Here is a 23844-nt window from a genome sequence, read left to right as displayed (position 1 = left end):
TCAATTCAGTTAAGTACATGAACACACACACACAGAAAAAACTGTTAACATAAAAGCCAACACAGTCAATATAGTTGTCAGTTGGACTGACAATAGATACATGGATGAAGGATAAACTATCATTTGCTAGATGCTATTGACGCTATTGATGCTATTGGCTATATGTTTTATGTGGTGTCATGGTGGTACCGTTTTTATGTATTTGTACAGTATTCAGCACATATGTATACTGTACATATATCATATAGATGCATATGGGATACCAAACATGAGTTGGTTAAAGGAAGAAAGATTAAATTCCCTTTTTATGTCCCTCCCCACATCCATGGCTGATCGTTCTAGTGTCTTTGTAGGGCCTTCTCAAATGAGGGCCCTGTATACTCAATCCCCTTTTTCCTCTACTCTGAAGCCCCCGGGCTCAGGTGCTGGTACAGGTGGTACAGGCAGGCAGGCAGGCAGACCCATTTAGCAAAGCAAAACAACACGGCAACACATAAACTACAAGCGATGAGGAAAAGGAGCTGGTATATGTGCTGTAGGGCTGATGAGGAAATTTGGGGCAGGCGGGGGCGCTCAGGTGAAGGGGGATGAGGTTAAAGTCCGAGGGCAACTGCTGGGCATCTGGCTGGAGGGAGGTACAGCGGAGCAGATTGTGACAGAAGCGGCTGCATTATTTCTGTTAATGTGTATTTTAGATTTTATACAATAGTCAAATAGTATTAGAAAACAGATTAAAAGCATTGAAACAGAAAATACACTGACGACAGGTCAATATAAAATACGATCACTGTAAATCATAATGAAAGTTAATCATAAGCTCATACATAATTGTCACCTGGGTGAAACTGAACTCTCATCTATGTCAACCCACTTGATAAGACCTGCAAACTGAAACAGTTGTGTGTCACCTCAGAGATAATGTGCAGTAAACAGATGCAAAGGTTAAAAGTCACCAGAGAGAGACAAAGACAGCAACAGATGTTACTGTCCTTTGTTTGGTTGTGGAACACTATGTTCAGATATGAACGCCAAAGTCGAAGTGACAGAGAAAAAATATGATATGTTGATATGTTGCCCTTTGTTTCAGTGTACAGTAAAATGATTGAATGTTGATTAATCACACAGAACTACACACAATGTAAGACAAAAAGGACCCAAGTGGCATGTTCTGGCGGAGCACTGTAATAAGATACCCAGTGGCTGCTGACAGGTGTATGGGTTGTAGGCTTTTGCCAGCCAGGGACAAAGCAAAAGATCTTCAACCAAATATTAGACATGGTAACATTCTTTAAAGGACATGGAAACTTATTTTCTAGATCAACGTTTCACTCTCAAGGGATGGGATCCTACAGTTTGACCCGTTCTGGTCATCTCACACTTGTGATTTCTGTATTTCTGTTTTTCTCTGTGCTCGTCCTACTGGTTTGAAGTGGGCGGAGATCAGTTGGAAAAGCAGTAATGTCTTTTTCCGCTGTGCACCAATTAGGATTTAGCAATTTAGCAATAATTAAATCAGAATCTGATCTGATCATGACGATTGTTTGCTCAATCACCAAACCACAAGCACATAGTCCTGATAAATGAGCTGGTGAACATAGCCCCAGCTGCTAAAAAGCCAGAAATCCCCCCACTGGACTTGATGACGAGCAAATAGAGTAGAAAGGAGGATGAATGTTGAACATATGTTCACCAGGTTGACAGAAAAAGGGCTGCAAATGAATGCTAATGTCGCCCTGCCTGTGCTTGTCTGATGCAAATAGGCAGCTGTGTGCTAACCACACAATATGCAATGCTAACAAGTTTGCAGCATCAGCTTCAAGGTAAGAATATGTCAATGTTGTGCTGTTGTACTCAAATAATACAATTCCAATGCCAATTAATTTTGCTCTCCAAAAATAGAGCCCATGTAAAAACCTCATAGATGCAAACACTCTTAAAATTACAGCCAAAAATGGCACTTTAACCTCAATCAGTGTTTCATTTCAAATCCAGTAAACAGGTGCACAGATTGAAGACATGTTCACGCTTGCTGAATACGTAGCCACTTATTTTTCTAATCTACTCTAAATAAATGGCAAAAAATGTCAAAGTCAAAGTAATGTTGCATTCAAGACAACATGTCTATTTGACATTTGGCATTAACGACAGTACATCCATAATTAATCATTTTTAATGCTACATAAGCCCAGTAGTAATGCACTGTCAATACTAGCATTACATTTTAGCCACAGTGACATAACAACATAACAAGAGACATATATTGTGAAAGGACTATTAAGAATATTTGCAAGGGCTTGTATGACGCTCAATATATGCTTTCATTAGACTGTTACTGATGTTTTAATGCTGATCAATCGCTAACCACAAGCAGCTGAGCAGTATGTCAACAAACTGCCTCCAAAGATCAATAACCAAGAAGTCCAACGAGAAGAGGGCTTTTTCTGCTTGGCCTACATTTTAGAACAGAATTACAACTTGGGTTTGTACTTAAATGCACATCATCACTCACAGTAGTTAGTGCTGTACCAGTTTAACTCAGTGCCAAACAGCGTACATGCAGTTAATAAGCTCCCTGTGAAAATAACTGGGAGTATTGCATGTAAAGCTGAAAAGCAGAGGGGTATGGTTGTTACTGACACTCTTTCGTTACATATTGTTAGCAAACAAGACTGTGTGCACACAGTATTCAGTGGTCTATGACCCACCCTTCCTCCAGCTTCCCACAGTAGTAATGGTAGTTGGTTTTGGAGGCAGTGTGGATAACCTCATCATTTGTTATCTAAGAGAATACTGGGTGTGGAAGGTTGGCATTCAGAAATATGGCTCTTCTGTGGTACAGAAGCATCTAATTCAGCCTTCAAATCAAGAATAGTCCAGACAGTCAAAGGATCTGTGTGCAGAATGCCTTTATTTATGTTGTGGTGTCCATATAAGATTGTATAAGATGGAGGAGAATTTTTCTTTTTTTGCTTTGAGCAGTAACACACACTACATCTGCAGCTCATCACTTTTGTCTGCACTCTGGAACAGAAGCTCATTAGCAGCCACACTGCTACCCTTATACAACTTAAACAAGGGTTGATTCACTACCATTTCCACCATGTCCTTATTTACTGTGATTGTGTGAGGCTCTTCTGATGCTAACTGTGTAATATATGTGACTCATCTTATAAAAGCGTGTTGCGTTCAACAGCTGAAACACCAGTGGAGCTCCTGACTAAACCAGCTAATCACTGGCTGTGAGAAGTGTTTGAGTGAAGGATTAGTGGTGCTATACTTGGCAGAGAGGATGCAAACACAGAAAAAGGATATAAGATCAGACATTGGGTGACTGGATGCAAACATCCTGCAGGCTCAGTGTTGCAATGTCATTCATAACCAATTTTTGTTCTTGCTCAATTTAACGCTTGCTTCATTTCATGCATGTAGGCTTGCCTTTCACAACCCTCGGCTATATGTACCACATTAATCCCTTCCAATAACTCGCAGAGAAAATTACCTCAACCTTTGTTGTTGTTGTTTTTAACACTTGAATGTTAATTAATTTTACAAAACATCTCATGATTACATTTCAGACTCATTTAAATCAAGCAACGAGTTTGTTTGCTCTGTCTCTGAAGACAATAGATGCCATGCACTGCCCACCCCAAGCACATACACACACAAAATAAAAACAAGGCCACAACAGTGGTGCTGCCTCTAGGCGTGTCCCCGCTTGCATTTCGGCTGTGGTCACAGCCATCTCAATGCAGATTTGCTCAGGGTTGCTGCTGTTCGCCTCACCTGTCCATTGGAGGCCCCACCCTGTCTTCGCCTCACCCGTGGCAACTATAAAGCAGACTGGGACAAAGACGCTTCTGGATTGTGCTCAGCTGGTGGAAGATCAGCCAACGAAGAGGGAAATACCACCTGGGGAATACACACACACTTGACAGGTGAGGATGACATCCACGGCAGGTCGACTGGCCCGTCAGCAGGAGAGGGCACAAGGCATTGGCACCAACCAGCATGCAGTGAAGTTCTCCAAGCAGGATTATGAGAGTCTGCGCCAAGAGTGTCTGAAGAGTGGACGTCTGTTTGAGGACAACTGCTTTCCAGCTGAGCGCAAATCACTGGGCTACAATGAGCTGGGACCATACTCACCCAAGACCAGGGACGTTGTTTGGAAGAGACCAACGGTAAGGAGCCACTGAGAGGACACACACAGCAATGAGAACAAAAATGTGACACCGCTTGCTCTGCAATGTTACAGCTTGGCAGTGACTCGTCAGTGAGTATTGGGGGTTTATTTTTTCCTCGACTGCAACTATTTAGTGTTTTCAAACCAAGACTTGAAGCAGAAGTGAAGAAAATCTACTTTTTAAAAGTAGCTGTAACTAGTTACTTTCCAAATGCATCTGGATCAGAAGGTTGAACTTATGCCCCAAATACTGCACAACCAGGTAAAAAAAGTGCTAAATACTCATTCATCATAGTACTATTCAAAGTGATTAAAAAGCTCTGAGTATTACGCAGTAGTCTGTGAGGATTTAGTCTGCCTTATGTGAGCTTGACCTGACACGATCTTTGCACAGGTTTTTGACTGAAGAAAGCAGCTCCAGAAGCTTTTGAGACCAAAAAGATAAATGTCTAAATCCTGGATCATAGTACTACTGCTGCATGTGTGAATTCTTGATTCACGGCATGGTATTTCCTCCGACCATCTCTGTAAATCATAGAAATGTTTCTAAAAATGTGTGATTGTTCGGTGCGCTTTGCAGGAGCTGTGCCCGAACCCAAAATTCATTGACAACGGAGCCACAAGGACGGACATTTGCCAAGGAGTTCTGGGTCAGTGAGGGGAGAGAAGATGGGGAAAATGAGTAAATGAACAAATGGGTGGATGACTGATGGGTTGCTTTGGTGTTTAGAAGGGAACCACAAACATCCCTGGTCGAAACCCTCCACCCATTCAGCCATTAAGCTTGTGAGAAGGAATTGTCACAGAGGGGGTTTGTTGGTTCATGCTGTTGACAGCACTGCTTCACTGCGGTGAACACCACACATTGCTCAATCTCAGAGCATGTTCTGTATCTGCTCCTACTGTGCAGGCGACTGCTGGCTTCTGGCTGCAATAGCCTCACTGACTCTAGACCAGCAGATCCTGGCTCGTGTGGTGCCCCCTGGACAGAGTTTCTCTGAAGGCTATGCTGGGATATTCCACTTCCAGGTCGGCCAACCTTTCTCATCTGACCACAGTGGGCTTTTCCCTACTTTCCTTTCGCTTTTCTGTCTTTCACTGTCTTTTTTCCTTTATGTCAGACCTTAGAATGACAAGCTATTTTAATGAAAACTTGCACATGGCAGTCCAAGATACTTTAAGTATTTGACGTTTAGTTTATTGATGGGAGCATTTCTTCTCAGTTCTGGCAGTTTGGAGAGTGGGTGGATGTGGTGGTCGATGACCGTTTACCCACCAGAGATGGAGAGCTGCTGTTTGTTCACTCAGCGGAGGGCTCAGAGTTCTGGAGCGCGCTGCTGGAGAAGGCCTATGCCAAGTATGGATTGCTCCTCTCATATTTTTGCTCCATCCAAACGTTGATGCAGTGAAAATGTACGATATATAGTTGCAGTTGAGTCTGCTCACATCCCCCTGTGCCTGACAGGGTGCATGGCTGCTATGAGGCCCTGTCAGGAGGAAACACTATTGAGGGTTTTGAGGATTTCACAGGAGGAATCGCAGAAGTGTACACTTTAGACAAGGCTCCACCAAACCTTTTCCAAATCATGGCGAGGGCCCTGAGGCTGGGTTCACTGCTGGGTTGCTCTATCAACGTGAGTCTTTTTGTTGTACTCATTTGCATGCAAACAAACCACCGTTGGTACGGTGCTGATGTCATCAGATTGACACATTTGTTCCTGGTGCTTTCAGATCACCAGTGCTTATGAGACAGAGGCAGTGACGGCTCTCAAACTTGTCAAAGGGCATGCATACTCAGTCACTGGTGCAGAGGAGGTATAGAATTTATCTCAACCATCAATGGTAAGCTGGGTTTTTCTTTTTTACTGCATGCAAATTACATTGTTGCTCTCTCGCCCAGCTTCATTCTCGAGGCAGGCCGGTTCAGCTGGTCCGTTTGAGGAACCCATGGGGTCAGGTGGAGTGGACTGGGCCGTGGAGTGATGGGTAAATAATTACATTCAAGATCCATTAACCATCACCTACCTTTTTTTTCACGATTTTGCTAAAAGCATGATTTTTTCTTTAAATAATCACTATTAGATCCAATGAATGGAACTCCGTCAGTAAAGATGAGAAATCAAAGCTGAACCATGTGGCTGAAGATGGAGAGTTCTGGTAAACCCATCGTCTTTAACTTGTCATTTACATTAAAAAAAAATTGCATATTCTTGATATTTGGATGTAATGTGGATTGAGCTCCTACACCACCATCAACTACTAGGGCTCAGACCCTACAAGAAAGTGATTGGAAGTTGGAAGAAACGTTTGTTGTTGAGAAATGTTCCTCTGCTCAGGATGTCCTATTCAGACTTCATCAGGCAGTTCTCTCTGCTGGAGATCTGTAACTTGACCCCAGACACCATCATGAGCGATGCAGTGGGCCACTGGAACCACTCCCAGTTTGAGGGGATGTGGCGGGTCGGCTCCACCGCTGGCGGCTGCCGCAACTACGCAGGTAACCGAAAAACCAAACGCTTGTCTGAGCAAGAACTTCTGTTTCACTGCTTCATATAAAGGATTTCACTTCTCCATGTTGCAGCCACGTTCTCATCCAACCCTCAGTTTGTGGTGCGTCTGGAGGACGTGGATGATGATCCTCTGGATGGGCAGGATGGATGCACCTTTCTGGTGGGACTGATGCAAAAGGATGGACGGCGGCAGAAGAGGCTAGACCGCAACCTTGAGACCATTGGCTTTGCTATTTATGAGGTGTCTCCAAATCACTTGACGTTTCATATGAAATCAATATATGATTTGATTTATGACAATAACTGACTAATTTTCTAAAGTACTTGTCTGTTTCCTTTTGACAGGTCCCAGATCAGGTCTGTATTTGCACTCATACATGCCAGTAATGATCCCTTACTTAAAACTGACATCTTTAAATGCAAATAGACATCATGGGTATCATGAGTATTGCTTGATTACATTCTGAATTTCTTAGTAGCATTTCAGTAATCTCCTGTTAATCTTCAGTACAAAGGCCGCAGCAATGTCCACTTAGGGCCAGACGTCCTGCTGCGGCAGAGAGCTGTTGCCATGAGCAGCACCTTCATCAACACCAGGGAAGTGTGCAACCGCTTCAAACTTCCCCCAGGAGAATATGCCATAGTTCCCTCGACCTTCCAGCCTCACAAGAACGGCAGCTTCATTCTCAGGGTGTTCTCAGAGAAACAAGCTGCAACCAGGTATCTGTGTTACAGTAACATACAGACAGTCAGTCTGCCTCCAGGCTAATGTAGACCTCAGAGCTTTAGCTTACAGCCATCTAGTGGACAAAGCTCAGAGGACAGCTCTGTGTTTTGCCACAGAGTAGTCACAGTCAGAGCTTCCTGTCAATGTTATTTTCTTTCACACCAACAGAGTGTGCTCAAGCTCTGCATTTTTATTTCTTTAGTGCACTGGAGGATGACATTGATGCTCAAATAGAGGAGGTAAGAAATGTACAGAATGATAAACTGTTCTGGCAGACGTTAATGTGAGATTTTTTAAGACATTGTTTTCTTAGAGCTGATCTGTGTCTTTCTCTCACAGGAGGAGGTGTCTGAGAGTGATGTGGATCCTCATTTCAAGCACCTCTTCAAGCAGATTGCTGGCAACGTGGGTAGATGAGAATTGACAGTGAATAAAATGCATAAAACGCCTTTGACCTGCTTCAAGATTTAATACTCATAATATAAATTTTTCAAACAGGACATGGAGGTATCGGTCTTTGAACTGGTTAAGATTTTAAACAACGTTGTCTCTCACCGTGAGTACATGGAGCTCCTAAATATATTGATGTGCAGCACTTTAATTTTCATTGACTGAAAAGATGTTTCAAAAGTTTGATTGATTGATGTTGCCAGCTGTGTTTTATCACTTTCTTGCAGGATCTGATATCAAGACAGATGGCTTCAGCCTTGAGACAGGTCGCCTTATTGTCAGTCTGCTGGATGTATCCTCCTGAAGGGAGGAAAAATTTTCCTCCAACTGCCAATGCTTTGAAACTGAACTCTGAAATTTGGGGATTTTGTGTGGCATTAGATATGTAAATGATAAGTTAAATGAATAATAATAAGACTTAAAAGGATGAGCTTTTTATAAACCTTAACAATGTCCAGAAAGATGAGAGCGCCAAGCTGGGACTGATGGAATTCCACTTGCTTTGGAGCAAAATCCAGAAATACCTGGTAAGATGTGATTTATGTGCTTTGAAACGAGTGTTGGTCATGCTGGAACGCCTGGCTGAACGGATCTGTTAACACAACACATGGGCACCTGGTCCACATAGGAGATCTTCAAGAATCATGACTCAGACAAGTCTGGCACCATGAGCTCCCACGAGATGAGAGGCGCCGCCACTGAAGCAGGTAAAGAGTCTCATACGTTAAAATCCACAAAATATCCACATTAAGGTCTTTAACATTGGAACAAACTGTAACAGCCTGGTCATTTATGTATTCTAGAAGACATTATGTCCATTTTATTCTAACTATACAGCTTCTGATATGCTTCACTCAGGGATAATATTTGCTTTTCAGTTATCATTGAACTGAGTGTGCCACTGTGGTAGACATACATGTTTATAAAGTGTTGAGACACTGGTCTGACCAAACAACAGCATGTTGTTGTTGCGTGTGACGTGTGAATGCAGTTACTGGCAGACTGGATATGCCAGTTAGAGGGCTCCCTCCCTGCTAATAAAATTCTTTCATGTATGCTTCGCCACAGGAACAAAACAGGCCTGGGCGAGGCCGCCTGACAAAACTCCTCCATTATCACCCGGCTAATATCAGGCACCTTTTAAAAAGCCCAGGATCAGAAAAATAATTTGCACGTATTTAACTGATGCTACAAGCTGACAGGAAATGATAAGGCTGTTTTTTCCTCCCCAGGTTTTAACATCAACAGCGCTGTGCTGCAGGCCATCGTCAGTCGCTATGCTGATGCTCAGTATGCCATAGACTTTGACAGTTTTGTTGGCTGTCTCATTAAACTGGAAATGCTCTTCAGTAAGTCTCAGCAGACACAACACCATCACTTCAGTATATCTAATATTGATCTGTGTGATCTGTGGAATGTTTATATCACCGCTATCTTTTTTTCCTGCCTCTCAACCAGAAATGTTCAAAACCCTGGAAAGTGCTGACTCTGGGAAGATGGAGCTGGATATGCAACAGGTATGTGGGACTGACAAAACCTGCTGGTTTGTTGACACTTGTAGTTTAGACAGCTTGTTGTATCATTTTGTTTCCTCTTTCAGTGGCTGTGCCTGGCGATCTACTAACTGTAGACGGCTGTCGGTGCCTCATCCAGTCACCTCGTCCCCCCAGGAGATTCAGCCTCTTCCCTCCTCTCCCTAGTTTGCATGTAATCATGTCTCTCCCTCCCTCTTTGTGCGTTTGTTTGTCGTATTCTCTTCTGCGGGCGAGTGGCCTGTCCTCTTTCTAGGTCACTATGGTGGAGAGGAGGAATATGGCTGAGATCCTGCTCAGTAAGCGAAACCTGAAGCGGCTCACTTGTCCTCCTGGATCAACCCTCTTCACTTATGTTTTACAGTCTACATTTTGTCCTTGTTATTGTATATGCTGTGCTTTTCTGTTGTGTATCTGTTTTTATAGATAATATCTATTGCATGTCTCTATGTCTGGGTAGAGAGATACATTTTTTCTCTCTTAAATGGGTTTTTTGGGGAGTTTTTCCTTGTTCGAATTGAGGGTCTAAGGACAGAGGTTGTTGTAATCAACACTGAAAAGCCTCTTGAGGCAAATTATGAGTAGAGATTTTGGGCAATATAAATAAAACCGACTTGACTTTACTTGATTGGTGATATCTGCTGAAGAGGAAGCTTAATCAGTTAACAATAGATTCATTTAATTCACAAAAACTCGATCAGTAAACCAAATTTCATATACACTCCTTATGTTCCAAATGCATAAAAATGGCTGAGATGCATTTTTATATTTGATAGTGATATTTGCTAAATATATACAGGAAAATGTTTGTTTTTTTTCCAAATGTTTAGAAATGTTTTATATCATTAATGTGTATTTTCTTAGTGCTGTAGGAACAAATTTGTCTTATTAATAGGTGTTTATGCGCTTTCCGCTGTTGCAGAACTTCTGTCAAATGATAGAAAATAAAGAAACTAAGAAACTATGACCTCTGGACTGTCAATGATTATAAAATATTGCAAATGAACCCACAAACACTTCACCTACACCTCGAACAACGTTGAGTAAGCTTTAAACCCAGAGTGTGTTTAATAACTTTTTACTACAGGATTTGCCAGCCATTCCACAAATTAGCTGTGCCTCTGTTGGTTCACAGTTTCATTGTGAATGCAGTTACAGGAGCTGTGGTGTTTACTGGGGCCAAATAAATAAGAAATATATTGAGATTTTATTCCACTGATCAAATCTTTTGTTGACCAGCATCAAATATTCATGTGGGCCACAGCTGAGCCGATCTTGGGCCATCAATCAAAGCCAGATGTACAGTAGGCTGGATGAAACAGGTGAGCCAGAGCAAGTTTGGTGTCTGGTATGAACAATAAGGGGTGTGGAGACGGTTGAGCTGCATGCACAACAGAGAGCTTATCTAACCGCAGGCACATATAAGCAGACAATCGCAGAGAGACCCGCAGTCTTTTGAAAATGTCTGGCATCGCAGCTAAACTTCAGCACAACCGAGAGAAATCCCATGGGATTGGATCCCACTCTCATGCGGTGAAATACCTCAACCAGGACTTTGAAACGCTGAGGGCAAGCTGTCTGGAGAGAGGACAGCTGTTTGAGGATGACTGCTTCGAGCCTCTGCCCTCATCCTTAGGCTACAATGAACTTGGACCGAATTCCTACAAAGTCCGGGGCATCACCTGGAAAAGACCAAGGGTGGGTACAGTATGTAGATGACAAAAACTGCTGACAGTGATTAGCATGTGGCTGCAGTTACTTTACTGCTTGACAAATACAACCCCAGAAGACTCAAATCCAGAACTTGAGCTACAAACTGCAGCTTTCTTTGTAATGTTGGCATTATTACAGACTAATTATGGGTGTGACCGAATGCATTTGCACTGGGTGTGAATGAGTTGTGACATTGTTGTCCCGCAGTGAATCAGGACTCAAAGAGCTACAGTTCTTACAGTATATTTGGGTCATTTTGATGTCCAGCAAAACATAATCGTCCAAATGAGGATGGATGCAATATTAGAGGACTAATAGGAAGTGTGCTCTGTGCCAGGTAGACTCAGTTTTTATTTATTTCTTTTTTCCTCTCAGGAATTGTGTTCCAATCCAAGTTTCATTGTTGAAAACGCTACCAGGACTGATATTTGTCAAGGGGCACTTGGTGAGACACACACACACACACACACACACACACACACACACACACACACACACACACACACACGCGCACACACACACACACACACACACAAATTCTTCCAACAATGTTTGTTTATTACCTTTTTAAACCGACCAACATTAACAACTTACCTCTTTTTATTTTCCTATTGAATCACATTCAAATGTATTTTGATGGCACAATTAGATATCTACTGTATTTTACAAAGAGTGCATGTATTTCCATCCTCAGCCATTTGAATTATTGGTTTTGCATGTTTATCTTAGAGCATCACAGTTAGCAGAGGTGAATATCACACTTGTGTAGCTCTGCTCGTCTTGACTCCTCAGACTGTTTCTCTGTGTTTCAGCATCATCTTGCTTAGTTTCATCTCTGGATTCTCCTGGGTTTTTTTTTTTTTTTTGTAATTTCATACCATTGGATCCACCTCAAAACTCCTGTCAAATGCCTTCGCACTGACGTCAGCTGCCAGTGTGTACAAAACATCTTGCAGCAACTCCTTCAGTCTTCCGTGTCTACACCCTCTATTATAATTCACACAAATGTGGTTGAGACTGTGTTGATTGCAGCCCACTTTGCACAACTGAGGCGTGTGTGCAAACAAACTGCATACTTAGTATGTTTCAGAAATGTCTCCTAATCCCAAAATGAAAATGACAACATGACATTTTTGGAGTGTTAAATGAGATTTGACAGGGGAGTTCCCTCCATTCTAACACTGTGAACTTGTGTTCAGGTGACTGCTGGCTCCTGGCAGCTATCGCCTCCTTGACCCTCAACAAACAGGTTCTGTCTCGTGTTGTCCCCCATGACCAGAGCTTTGATGAGAACTACGCTGGCATCTTTCACTTCGAGGTACAGTTTACAGACACACACCAGAGCCTCAGTCTCTTAGAGCTTAAGTGGCACAAGCAGGTTTGTTTTTACTAATTGTGTCTGGCTCTCAGTTCTGGCAGTTTGGTGAGTGGGTGGATGTGGTGGTCGACGACCGCTTGCCCACCAGAGATGGAGAGCTGCTGTTTGTTCACTCAGCGGAGGGTTCGGAGTTTTGGAGCGCGCTGCTGGAGAAGGCCTATGCCAAGTATGGAAGCATGGAACATCTGGACAGCTTTCTGATCCTTTTGTTATCTCTTTGTCTGGTCAAGTCGTTCATGAACTCCTTTTCCCTTTAGGATAAATGGATGCTACGAGGCCCTTTCTGGAGGCACCACCACTGAGGGTTTTGAGGACTTCACTGGAGGCATTGCTGAGAGGCATGACCTGAGCAACGCGGATCCCCACCTCTTCAAAATCATTCGGAAGGCCTTGGACAGAGGCTCCCTTCTAGGATGCTCCATTGATGTTTGTTTTAGCTTCTTGTTTTGCTCTCATGTTGTGAGGCTCTCTTGTGGAATCTGGTAGATTTTTACCTCACAAGCTGTTCCTCTCCGTTCCAGATTACCAGCTCGGCCGACTCAGAAGCTGTCACATATCGCAAGCTGGTGAAGGGCCATGCCTACTCTGTGACAGGAGCAGAACAGGTGAGGAAAGGTATTCGTGTGTGTACATACCGCACAGATCATTCAGGTGTGAAGCTGCAGTGGCTGCTACATACTCTTATACATGTTACTGTTTGGCGAGGAATGATTTATTTGCAAGTTTTTGTCCTTTTATTATATCTATATAGTAATTTTGGTCTCATTTTCTGGTTGAGAGTAATTAACACCACTACTTTGTGTCAGGTGGAGTTCAGAGGAGGCATGGTGCAGCTGATCAGGATTAGAAACCCATGGGGTCAGGTGGAGTGGAATGGAGCCTGGAGTGACAAGTGAGTATTATGTGTGATATAAGGGCAGGAAATGCAATGAATATGCTCATATTGGCTCTAGTAGTTATCATTGGCAGCTATTCAGAGTAATACTAGCTTTTTACCCCTGTTAGCAGCATGTGGCACCAGGGATGCTGGTGTAGGTTAGTCAGTGAGTCCAATTCTTTGGTTCAGACCAAAATATCTCGGCAACTGGTTGGATTGCCATGAACATCTGTATAGACATTCATGGTCCTCAGAGGATGAAGCCTTATGGCTTCCTTGCTTCCAACATTCCTGTTCCCTGCAGGATGGATTGTACTCATTTTGGTGATCCTTTTGCTGTTCAGTCAGTGCCCCCATCCGGTTAAATACTTTAATTTCCCATTACTTTGTTTTAGGACCTAAACTAATGAGCCTCAGCTTTTGTGTATTTGTATATACTGCATAGGAAATGTGGAACAGAGAACAGAGATGGAACAAGTAATTATTGTTATGATCTCAGGCGTTAACCAAGTGACTGACACTGACACTGAACAGCTTCCAAATGCTTTCTATAAATGGGCTTTCCCAGTTATGCCTCTTGTGTTGTACATAAGCGGACCCAACCTAATAGAAACTTCTCCTTCCTTTGTTTGGACGAGGGTATAAATACATGTGTTTCTGTCATGCGTGGTGCACACAGGGACGTACACGCCCAGTGGAATGGCTGGTAAATCCAGTAGTAAAAAGTTCTTACGCACACTCTGGATTTAAAGCTTATTCATCGGTGTTCAAGGTATAGCTGACGTGTGTGTGGGTCAGGTGCAGGCCTGTAGTTAATGTCTCCCATCACGTAATCTATTTCTAATTAAGAATGTATTGGCCTTTTTTTTCCTAGTTCTTCTGAGTGGAGACATGTGAGTGATGACGAACGGGCAAGGCTGACCAACCGTTCTGAGGACGGGGAGTTCTGGTAAACCTCGCTGAAATTACTTTTCGTTCCTAGTTCTGATACACTCTCATTTGATTGATACTCCTGTGAGAAGAAAAGAGCATGTAAGGGAAAAGATGTTGTAGGTTCTGTTCTTATTTATTCATTTCCCCCTTACTTTTTTGCCCACAGGATGTCATTTTCCGACTTTCTGCGTGAATATTCTCGCCTTGAGATCTGCAACCTCACCCCTGATGCACTCACAGGGGACGAGTACAAGAAATGGGCAGAGATAGAGTTTGAAGACACATGGAGAAGGGGAGTGTCGGCTGGCGGCTGCAGAAACTATCCAAGTATGACCGCTTTTCTCGATCTTTTCGTCCAGATTTAAATCCAGCATGGGTGTATGCGTGTGTCGTGGTTGCTGTACAATGCTGTCGGTCAGTTCCCCGCTCACCCCTGCTCCCCTTCCCTAGATTCCTTCTGGATGAATCCCCAGTTTGTCATAAAACTGGACGAGGTGGATGATGACCCTGATGATGGCGAGGAGGGCTGCACCTTCATCGTGGGCTTGATGCAGAAGAACAGGCGGCGTATGAGGAAAATGGGGCAGGACATGGAGACCATCGGCTTTGCCATCTATGAGGTAAGGAGCTGTCTGACAGTGTCAGTCATAATACCCATGTCAGTAGAGACTGCATTTGCAGCATTTACACCGACTCTGACATTTGATTGGTTCTTGTCTTTTTCTAGCTGCCTGAGGAGGTATGTATACAAAGACGACTTGTTGCTGGGAGCACAAAAGGGTCATGAAGAATGACTATTTAAAGAAATTGTTGCATTAGTGAGAAAATTCGATCATGCAGGTATTTACACAATCTAAAAAAGTTGGAGGTCAGAGGGAAGGTGCCGGACGCCGTCATGTGACTGTGTGACATTTTCCAGTACTCTGGCAAAAGGCAAGTGCACCTGAAGAGAAACTTCTTCCTGTCCAACCGCTCAGCGGCGCGCTCCGAGACCTTCATCAACCTGCGAGAGGTGTGCAACCACTTCTGTCTTCCCCCTGGAGAATACCTCATCGTCCCCTCCACCTTTGAGCCGGACAAGAACGCAGACTTTTATATCCGGGTGTTCTCTGAGAAACAGGCTGACTTCCAGTATGTTCCTTTCACAAATACAAGCACAATTTCACAATGACGAAGAGTAACAACTATAGCATTCACAATGATCATGTAACTATGTCTTCTTGCCACTTTTAGAGAGATTGATGATCCCGTAGACTGCCACGTTGAGCAGGTAAAAATCATATTCCTTTTTATATAAATATGTTTTTGAAGCTTGATATACTTTTAATATTTTAACAAAAGAACAAATGATTACTTTGTCTTCTTCAGATTGATATTGATGAAGATGACATCAGTGACAGATTCAAGAGACTGTTTGGAAAGCTTGCTGGACATGTAAGTACACTTCAGACTTGCTGCATTATCATCATTATCTCAAATCACGGTTGTCATGGTTTACTGTGTCTTATGCCTTTTAGGATGTGGAGATTTCTGCATTTGAGCTGCAGAGAATCCTCAACCGAGTGGTGATGAAGAGTAAGAGAAATCACCTCTGCAGGAAAGTTCGCGTATGTGCATGTGACACTCACAGCAACATATGCATGTGTTTTATCCTTTTCCAGGAAATGACATCAAAACCAGTGGGTTTAGCCTGTCGACTTGCCGCAACATGGTCAATCTGCTGGATGTATCCTTCTTCCCTTTGTGTTTTCCCTGAAATGCCTTTTGAAGGAATCATGTGACATTTTGGGAAATACATTTCATTGACTTTTTTGCCCAAAGAGAGCAGCTGTTTAGCTGAGCTTAACATTAAGTCTGAACATAAGTGGAGAAAGCTCACCTGCCAATAAGTAACATGTATCTGATTTGTTTAATCCTTATGGAAAAAAACAAATTGTGTTTTTTTTTTGTTTTTTTTTTTTGACTATTTCTTGGCCTGGTGCAGGGATTTTCTGCAGCAGAAATATTCAGACAAAGAATTCCCCATAAACCCACAATTTGTCGTTTTTCACACTGAGGTTTTCGTATGGGTTAAACAAACTAGATACAATATGCTAGTGAACTTCAGATATGTTGGTAGGTTTTGTTACTTGGACAGAGCAAGGCTAGCTGATAGCAGATTTAGCACACAGGCATAAAGTGGTATTCCTTTCAGGCTGGAAACATCATCTTACTCCTTACTGTCGGATTATATTTTCTGTCTGCGCATGCTCCAACCTTTCACTGATGGAAACGTGTGTGATGCTTTGTGCTTGATTTTATACGTATTTCCCCCAAATTTGGCATCTTTGGATCTCTGCGTGGACAATCCTGAGTGCATAAAGTAAGACTGTTTGAAGTTTGGCTGCATACCAACCATCAAGGTCATGGCTGATAGAGGGCCTGTTACAGTTTTCCCTGACACACTCTTCAAAGAAAGATGGAAGCGGCAAGCTGGGACTGGTGGAATTTAAGATCCTGTGGACAAAGATTGAGAAGTTCCTGGTGTGTATTAACATACCACATGCAGTAGTTCATTAGTACAATGGTGATGGCACATATTAACACGCTGGGCTCTCCATTAGGATATGTACAAAGAGAGAGACGCCGACCAAAGCGGCTGTATGAGCGCCTCTGAGATGCGGATGGCTGTCGAGGCTGCTGGTGAGAAGTCCACTTCACAAATTCATGTAGATTCATGTAGAGGCTAGAGGTTAATGGTTTGTTCATCTTTTTACTTTTCGGTAGGTTTCTCTCTCAACAACCCTCTGCATCAGATAATTGTGGCTCGCTACACTGAACCAAACCTCACCATTGACTTTGACAACTTTGTGTGCAGCCTGATCCGCTTAGAGTCACTCTTCAGTGAGTTCTTGTCATTGTGATGCCATTTTTTGTCAACATCCTTGCAGATATATTATGCACAGTTATATTTCCTTGTATTTACAACAGACACCTTCAAGACCCTGGACAAGAATGAATCTGGCACGATAAAGTTGGGTTTTATGGAGGTAAGAGCTGAGATGTGATGACGACGCACAAGTAGTTTAAGGACCGTACAGTGACTGGTGCTTCTGTTCTCATCCACAGTGGCTGAATCTGTCGATGCTGTAGAGAAGCGCCGACTGTTACCAGCTGGAGAATCCAGACTCATCATATCTGAATATGCTGTATCTGAATGTCAGTTTGTCTCTTGTGTACTTAATCAATAATAAAAAAGACTTTCTGTGTGTTTGATTATCCACAAACATAATAAAGCTGCAATGTTGTGCAAAAATGATTCCCCTGTTCCCCTGTGTTCCCAGTCTTTATGCTATGCTAAGCTAACCTGCTGCTTATAGCTTCGCATATTCATCATGCAGACATTAGACTGGTAAAAATCTTCCCATCTATTTCTTGGCACAAACACAAAAGTATATTATCCAGAAAGTTGAACCATTCTTTGATCAGATGCAAGAATTCTACTGCCACCGACATGTATAACAGTTGTTTTTGTTGTAAAACAATGTCTATTAATGGAAACTACCTTACTGGTAGAATTGTAATCCTCAACACAGAAAATATGACTTGCCGCGCATAGTGCAATAACCTTGAAACTTGAACCAAGGCAAGAACAAAAACTCATGTTCAGAGTAGAGTGAAGAGTAACATCTACTGTGCTGGTAAAACCTCAGCTGTCCCAACATGTCTAAAGTTACATGCCTTAAGACTTACCTTAAGAATGAATGCAAAATGCCACTCGCGAGTTCTGAATCGGCCAATAGCAGGCCTTCAAAGTGATGAGTCATGGCTGTGCCACAACGTCGTGCAGACTTTAACGTGATTGCGCCCGCATTACATATGCTTCGATATACTGTAACATAGCATTTCAAGTTCAGTTACCAAAACAAAAGACTCCCGCACACTATCCTCTCCATTTGCAATCGATGTTTCAGTACAAGGACTTCAATCAGTTCCAATCCTTGAATACATGCAATATGTGGGATATATTCACAAAAATCTTGCAAGTGTTCAAGATGGATATAGTAACCATTTTAGGTGAGGACTATCTGACGGATTCATCTGAAATACTAGTATGTTAATTAGATATCTGTATGGTTATTTCTGTTTTATCCCAGAACACAGAAAACAGGGATTGACCTAAAAACGAATCATTTCCTCATTAAATTCAATTGATTGGAAACCACTTTGATTTGTTGTATGTTGTCTTATTCATTGTCTTTCTTTACGTTTGATGCCCAAATGGCCCAGGTTGCCGGTGGCAGATGTCACTGTCCACAGAGTGATTTAGAGGTCACATTACACAACCCCAAAGCAGATGGCCAGTTCAGTGCTTTCATTTGCCAGCAGATGTCAGAGTTCTCATGCTTTGGATTTGCTGCTTTGACGTCACCGACTGGGTCGTAGCCAAACTTGCAGTGTGCTTGTAGCAGCATGAAGTTTGAAGCAGCAGCCATTTCCTGTTGTCTGTAGTTCAGGGGTTAAATTTTCCCCCGACCACGTTGAGAAGTCGGTGCTGGCTGCCATTAGCTTTGCCGGCAGGCCTCACCACAGCTATGTTGAAAACAACCCTCACGCCACCAAAAAGAGAGAGCTTTCTGTAGCTAACTCTGTCATGACTTAGTTAAACAGAGTGTCAGCTATTTCACACACACACACACACACACACACACACACACACACACACACACACACTATTTCAGAGTCACAGATTCCTGTGCTTGCAGTGCAAGTGTTAGCAGGCAAACTATGACGCACCGACATTTAAGCATCCTGCTTTTTGGAACAGGAGGTGGTCCAGATGTGAGACGGGTCCCTGGAGAACAGGAGAAGCAAAGACGCCGCCATGCTGAAGCACAGCATCTGTATTTCAAAACAGTCACTGTGGAAATTCTCCATCACAAGGAGAGTTTAAACTATGTGCATCACCAAAAAAAAAGAGAGTATCGTTCTCTCGTTTGCCAGTGAGCCGGTTCACCTGTGTCTCGGGGGTATTTGGAGTACTTTTCATACAGCACCTCCATCAAAAGTATGACGCTACAGCAGCAAATTTTGGACCCGACATTTTGCCTCACAAGAGTGCTGAGAAAATCCCTTTTGTCGATACATATTCTAACTGACACGCTGCAATGTAGTATTTCACATTATGCAGAGCAAATATGAAAGCATTACAGAGAAAATGGGCTCTACTTATTCACTTACTGTTTACTAGATCCCTACTAGTCAGCAGTAACACTATACTCATGGATATGGTGCAGTAAAAAGTACAATATTTACTTCAGAACTGTTGTGGAGTGGAAGTATAAAGCAACAGAAAAAGGGAAAGACTCGGTGAAGCATAAGTACCATCAAACTTTTATTTAAGAACAGCACTTGAGTAAATGTACTTAGTTACTTTCCACTACTGCAAACGGCATGATGTAGGATTAGAGGAGTGGCAGGGGGCCAAGGTGCCCCACCCGTGAACAGGGTCAGTAATCTACACACCTGGACTTTGCAGAGAAGCTCCAGTTTTTATTACTCTAAAGACAGACATGGAATAATCATACATGCTTTCAAGAAGCCCTGTTTGAATGCATTTTCTGCCCTGTTTCTTTCTTTCTTTCTTTCTTTCTTTCTTTCTTTCTTTCGTCTACCTGGGGTTAAACCCTTCTCTTTTTACTCTGGATTGGTGCATTTTTCCAGTGGCTTTGCACAGACATGTCATAATTATGCCCCTTTGGGCTTCTGAGAGAGCCAAAGAGAGATAAATAGCAACTGCACCGACCCATCGGTCTTGATGTCTAAAGACACTGACCTAAAACTTCCACTCAGAATTCACACGTATGATTATTTACAGTTTACAGGTTCATATCGTCCAGACTGATCCTCTTAGGTGGTACACATGCGTTTAAAACATAAAAGCTGTGTTTAGAGTAGGATTGGACTGACATTAATCATGTTTTTTGTACATTGACTTTGACTATTGGAATCTGATGGAGGTGTAACATTTCACCCAATAGGTAGCTAGGCAACTCCTTTTGACACATCTGCACGCTCATACTATGTATTACCTTATAAGGCCACAGAACTGCATCTCAGCAGCAGACGTGTTAAAAATGTGGACAGGTTTGTTCTCCATATAAGGGCGTTGTGTGTTCCTCCCGCCCATCAGCAGTGCACGCTCACCTGTGGTTTTACCTGGAAAGGAAGATCTCTACCAAAGTAGATGGAAGGGATGACAAATGTTTGTCTTCTACCAGAAAATGAAGCTCATACATTCATTGTGATTAAAGGTTCAAATAATGTGATTCAGTGCAAATGCTGAGGTCGCTGCTGAAACCGTGTCACACCTGGGATGAGTGGGTGTGCCCGGTTTTGGAGGTGTGCTCATATACCGCAGCTCCTCCTCTACTAGACAACCTGCTCTCCTTCCTTATGACCCCTCTGCATTTTCACTGCTGCTGCCATTTTTCTCTGCTGCCTGCTTCCGTCACATATCAGATGCAAAATGGTGAGTAGCTTTCTCAAACACAACTGGCTGGAGTGACTTGTACCGTGTTCTTCTTTGTGATCTGTTGCGCCTCACAGGACGAGTGACTTGGAACTGATGAAACTTTGAAGTGCCATGTCCTAATTTTAACTGTATGTGTAAAAAATGAGCAAACTCAGTGAAGCCTGGCTGCGTACACACTTGGAGTGTCAGGTGCTTGTTGGATGTTTCTTTGAGAAGATGGTTTGCAGAGTGAGACGACAGTTGTGTTTGAAAGAGTTTGTTCAAGGTGTGGTTTTCACTCCAAAATGGAGGGAGCTTTGTTCCTGCTCGAAACCTGTTCTGAGAGAGTCCCTTGGGGCGGTCTTTCTTGTGCTAACTTGTTCCACAATGACTGGAATGTGACAGAGCCAAAGCCTTTAACATTCATGGGGTATGCTGCAGCCACGGCGTGCTACTGCTACATGGCCGGCAGAGCATTAGCTCACTGAATTCCTTTAAATTCCCTTGAGATTTCTCTCAGATGTCTGCTTTTCATGAACTTCCTGTTTCTTTGGTCTTTTAGTTCTGCTTTCTGTCTGAAAATCAAAGTACAAGTGAACATCTGCTCAAATATGAGCTCAGGCCCAAATTCCACGTAGTGCTCAGACTGCGTTAGTGATTCTCTCATTTTAACTGGTAAATCAGACTTGGTGGTAGTAGTCTTCATAGATTAGAGCTGCTTTGTCTCTTTTTCTCATTAGACATATAGTTCTTACCGTCATTCAAAAGAGAAAATCTGTATAAATTGCAAAATTCTAATGAATTTTAAGTCACAAAAGAAATTGTAGCTGTATTTTTCACCTTTTGTGTTTCTCTTATGTTCTTTCTTAAGGCATTATGTAACTTCAAATGGCTGGACCACTTGATATTTTCACATTTTAAATTTGTGAGCTCACCAACATGTGACCTGTGGGGTTAATACCCTCCAGGGAGTAGATCTAATAAAAACAAAACAAGTTGCAGACAATGGGTTACTGACATGCAATGTCTTCTGCTTTTCAAAACAGACATCTGGGGCACAACTCGATGACGAAGTGAAGGATATCTTTCAGGAAGTCAAAGTAGTGAAAAATGATGATGATCACATGGAGCGTGCAAGACTGGTGGTATTTGGCTTCAAAAACGATACCATTGTTGTGGAGACCATTTACCGTGGAAGCGATTTAAAGGACAAGGATGTCTTTCTGAGCTTCAAGGAACTGCTGGAACCTACAAAGTGCCACTACATATTGTATGACTGCCACTTTAAAACCACTGACTCAGCTAAAGCAGAGCTGGTCTTTGTGCTGTGGTAGGTCCTTGTATTGTGATTGAAGCATAAATACTCAAATGTTAAATGTCTGTGTCTGTGTGTGTATGTGTTCACACTTGACTAATGATTTCTCTTCCTGTAAGGTGCCCTGACACTGGACCCGTCAAGCAGAAAATGAACTTCGCCAGCTCAAAAGATGCTTTTAAGAATGTCTTGAGTGGTAAGTATTTCCTCCACTTTGTAACCCCCCCATCACATTAGACTTTCCAAGACAATGACATCCTCAGGGTTCAAATGAAATAGTGCTCCCTCATGTTTCCAACAGGTGTCAAACATAATCTGCAGATGAATGACCCTTCAGACTGCTCCGACAGGGAGAATTTTGCGAAACAGCTGGCAAAAAATATAACCGAACTTGAGGGTGTCTCTCTGAAGAAGTAGCAGGGTCACCAAAAATTAAACTGACGTTCTGCCCTCTAGGTTGGACGAGATTCCTGTAACACAGATCTCTGATGTTTGTGCCCCAATAAAGTAACCAGTCACACCAGTTTGGCTGTGAAATCAGTCTTGTTCAGATGTGCTTTTATTCATACTTTGTATCTATACATTAATGATACTATTGTCTATCACTTGACTTTTGGTACATTTATCTTTTCCACAATAGTAATTTGGTGTTTTTATGTACATACTTTTTGCATCCCAGCTAACTCAAGTATTCACCATTTGCCTTCCATTTATCCATTAGCTACTGACGCTGTGTTCACCTCATAAAACTATGTTGTGTAAAATATCCTCATGGAGACCTTAGTAGGGTTGACTAGGTCAGAAATAAATCTGTTTTTCTAAGCTGTTACATATTGATGGAAAATTAAAAAGAGCAGTAACACTTTTACAAAGAACAAAATGTTTCATTGAAAGATGTAGTGCTAGTGGTTGTTTCACTGCCTGAGTATTGTCAAATAAATTCAATGCAACCAGCTGCAAGTTTGTGCTGTTTTTCTTTCTCCGTCCTGGAGATCTGATCACTTGTGAAATGGGATGGTGTAGCCTACTGATTGGCCGCATTTAGAAAAGTTCGTTTTTTTTTTTTTCCTAGGTGCCATTACCAACCTTTTGAACCACACTTTGGTTTCATTCTTTAATCTGAATTTTATGATTGACAAGATGTTTTTATAGTACTCCAGCCTTTATCAGCGGCGTGACATTTTTACAGTACAACCCATAATTACTGTTGGTGTCTTGTCATTAGGTTTATTAGATTAGGAGGTAGCTGGGGGTCGGTCTTAGCACCTGGATATATACCATAAGGATTCTCTGTCCCCTTCAGAGGACCTGGGCCCTGCCAGTGTCAGACTCAGACGGCCAGATGAACTGGAATCTGAACTGTAGTAACCTAGTTACTACAGAAGATTAGCGCAGAAGATTATTGTCATGTTTAGATCATGTAAAAATATGTAGTGCTTCTGAAATACATTAAGACTAGTGTCTAAACCAGTGTTCATACTGTGAAAACACTCTGGTTTACTGAATACTATAGTCAATATTGGTGCCTTTTTTGATGGCGTGAATGTGTGTTTATAGAAACTGAGAAGATTGATTATGAACCCTACTCAATTTAGGCTATGGATCTGAAACGAAGAACTGAAATGCAGAAGGGAAACTGTGATATGTTTATGTGTGTTCAGAGTTGTTTAATAAAACAACCAGAGAAGCAATCTGGAAGGAAACGAGATGCACCATGTCCTTGTTGCTCCTGTGCT

At 42.4% G+C, this 23844-nt stretch overlaps 3 protein-coding genes across 4 annotated transcripts; all 3 read left to right on the top strand.

The window, feature by feature from the left end:
* The first annotated feature begins 3889 nt into the window (after positions 1-3889).
* On the top strand, positions 3890-10363 carry LOC121614094 (calpain-2 catalytic subunit-like). 2 transcript variants are annotated; one of them, XM_041947867.1, is made up of 21 exons: positions 3890-4178; positions 4761-4830; positions 5091-5209; positions 5404-5537; positions 5646-5814; positions 5912-5995; positions 6081-6166; positions 6263-6337; positions 6517-6677; positions 6762-6931; positions 7036-7047; positions 7199-7410; positions 7620-7656; positions 7757-7822; positions 7916-7973; positions 8095-8159; positions 8326-8394; positions 8496-8574; positions 9100-9216; positions 9326-9384; positions 9468-10363. In XM_041947867.1, exons 1-21 carry the CDS (start codon positions 3942-3944, stop codon positions 9489-9491), a joined length of 2103 nt encoding a protein of 700 aa, XP_041803801.1. In that variant the 5' UTR covers positions 3890-3941; the 3' UTR covers positions 9492-10363. The 2 variants fall into 2 exon arrangements, with proteins under 2 accessions (XP_041803801.1, XP_041803803.1); XM_041947869.1 differs by lacking the exon at positions 5091-5209 and having other exon boundaries at positions 3983-4178.
* A 420-nt stretch (positions 10364-10783) lies between these two features.
* On the top strand, positions 10784-17587 carry LOC121614045 (calpain-2 catalytic subunit-like). The gene is made up of 21 exons (XM_041947813.1): positions 10784-11097; positions 11488-11557; positions 12312-12430; positions 12523-12656; positions 12748-12916; positions 13012-13095; positions 13297-13382; positions 14242-14316; positions 14467-14627; positions 14751-14920; positions 15028-15039; positions 15220-15431; positions 15534-15570; positions 15669-15734; positions 15818-15875; positions 15962-16026; positions 16755-16823; positions 16904-16982; positions 17067-17183; positions 17271-17329; positions 17409-17587. The coding sequence occupies exons 1-21, from the start codon at positions 10861-10863 to the stop codon at positions 17430-17432; spliced, it is 2103 nt and encodes a 700-aa protein (XP_041803747.1). The 5' UTR covers positions 10784-10860; the 3' UTR covers positions 17433-17587.
* A 3080-nt stretch (positions 17588-20667) lies between these two features.
* On the top strand, positions 20668-23063 carry cfl1l (cofilin 1 (non-muscle), like). Its single transcript, XM_041947803.1, has 4 exons — positions 20668-20811; positions 21840-22123; positions 22228-22304; positions 22410-23063. Exons 1-4 carry the CDS (start codon positions 20809-20811, stop codon positions 22523-22525), a joined length of 480 nt encoding a protein of 159 aa, XP_041803737.1. The 5' UTR covers positions 20668-20808; the 3' UTR covers positions 22526-23063.
* Positions 23064-23844: the final 781 nt, after the last annotated feature.

This window comes from Chelmon rostratus, chromosome 11 (genome assembly GCF_017976325.1).
Source record: "Chelmon rostratus isolate fCheRos1 chromosome 11, fCheRos1.pri, whole genome shotgun sequence".
Taxonomy (NCBI): Eukaryota; Metazoa; Chordata; class Actinopteri; order Chaetodontiformes; family Chaetodontidae; genus Chelmon; species Chelmon rostratus.
This window is presented reverse-complemented; position numbering and strand designations above follow the sequence as displayed.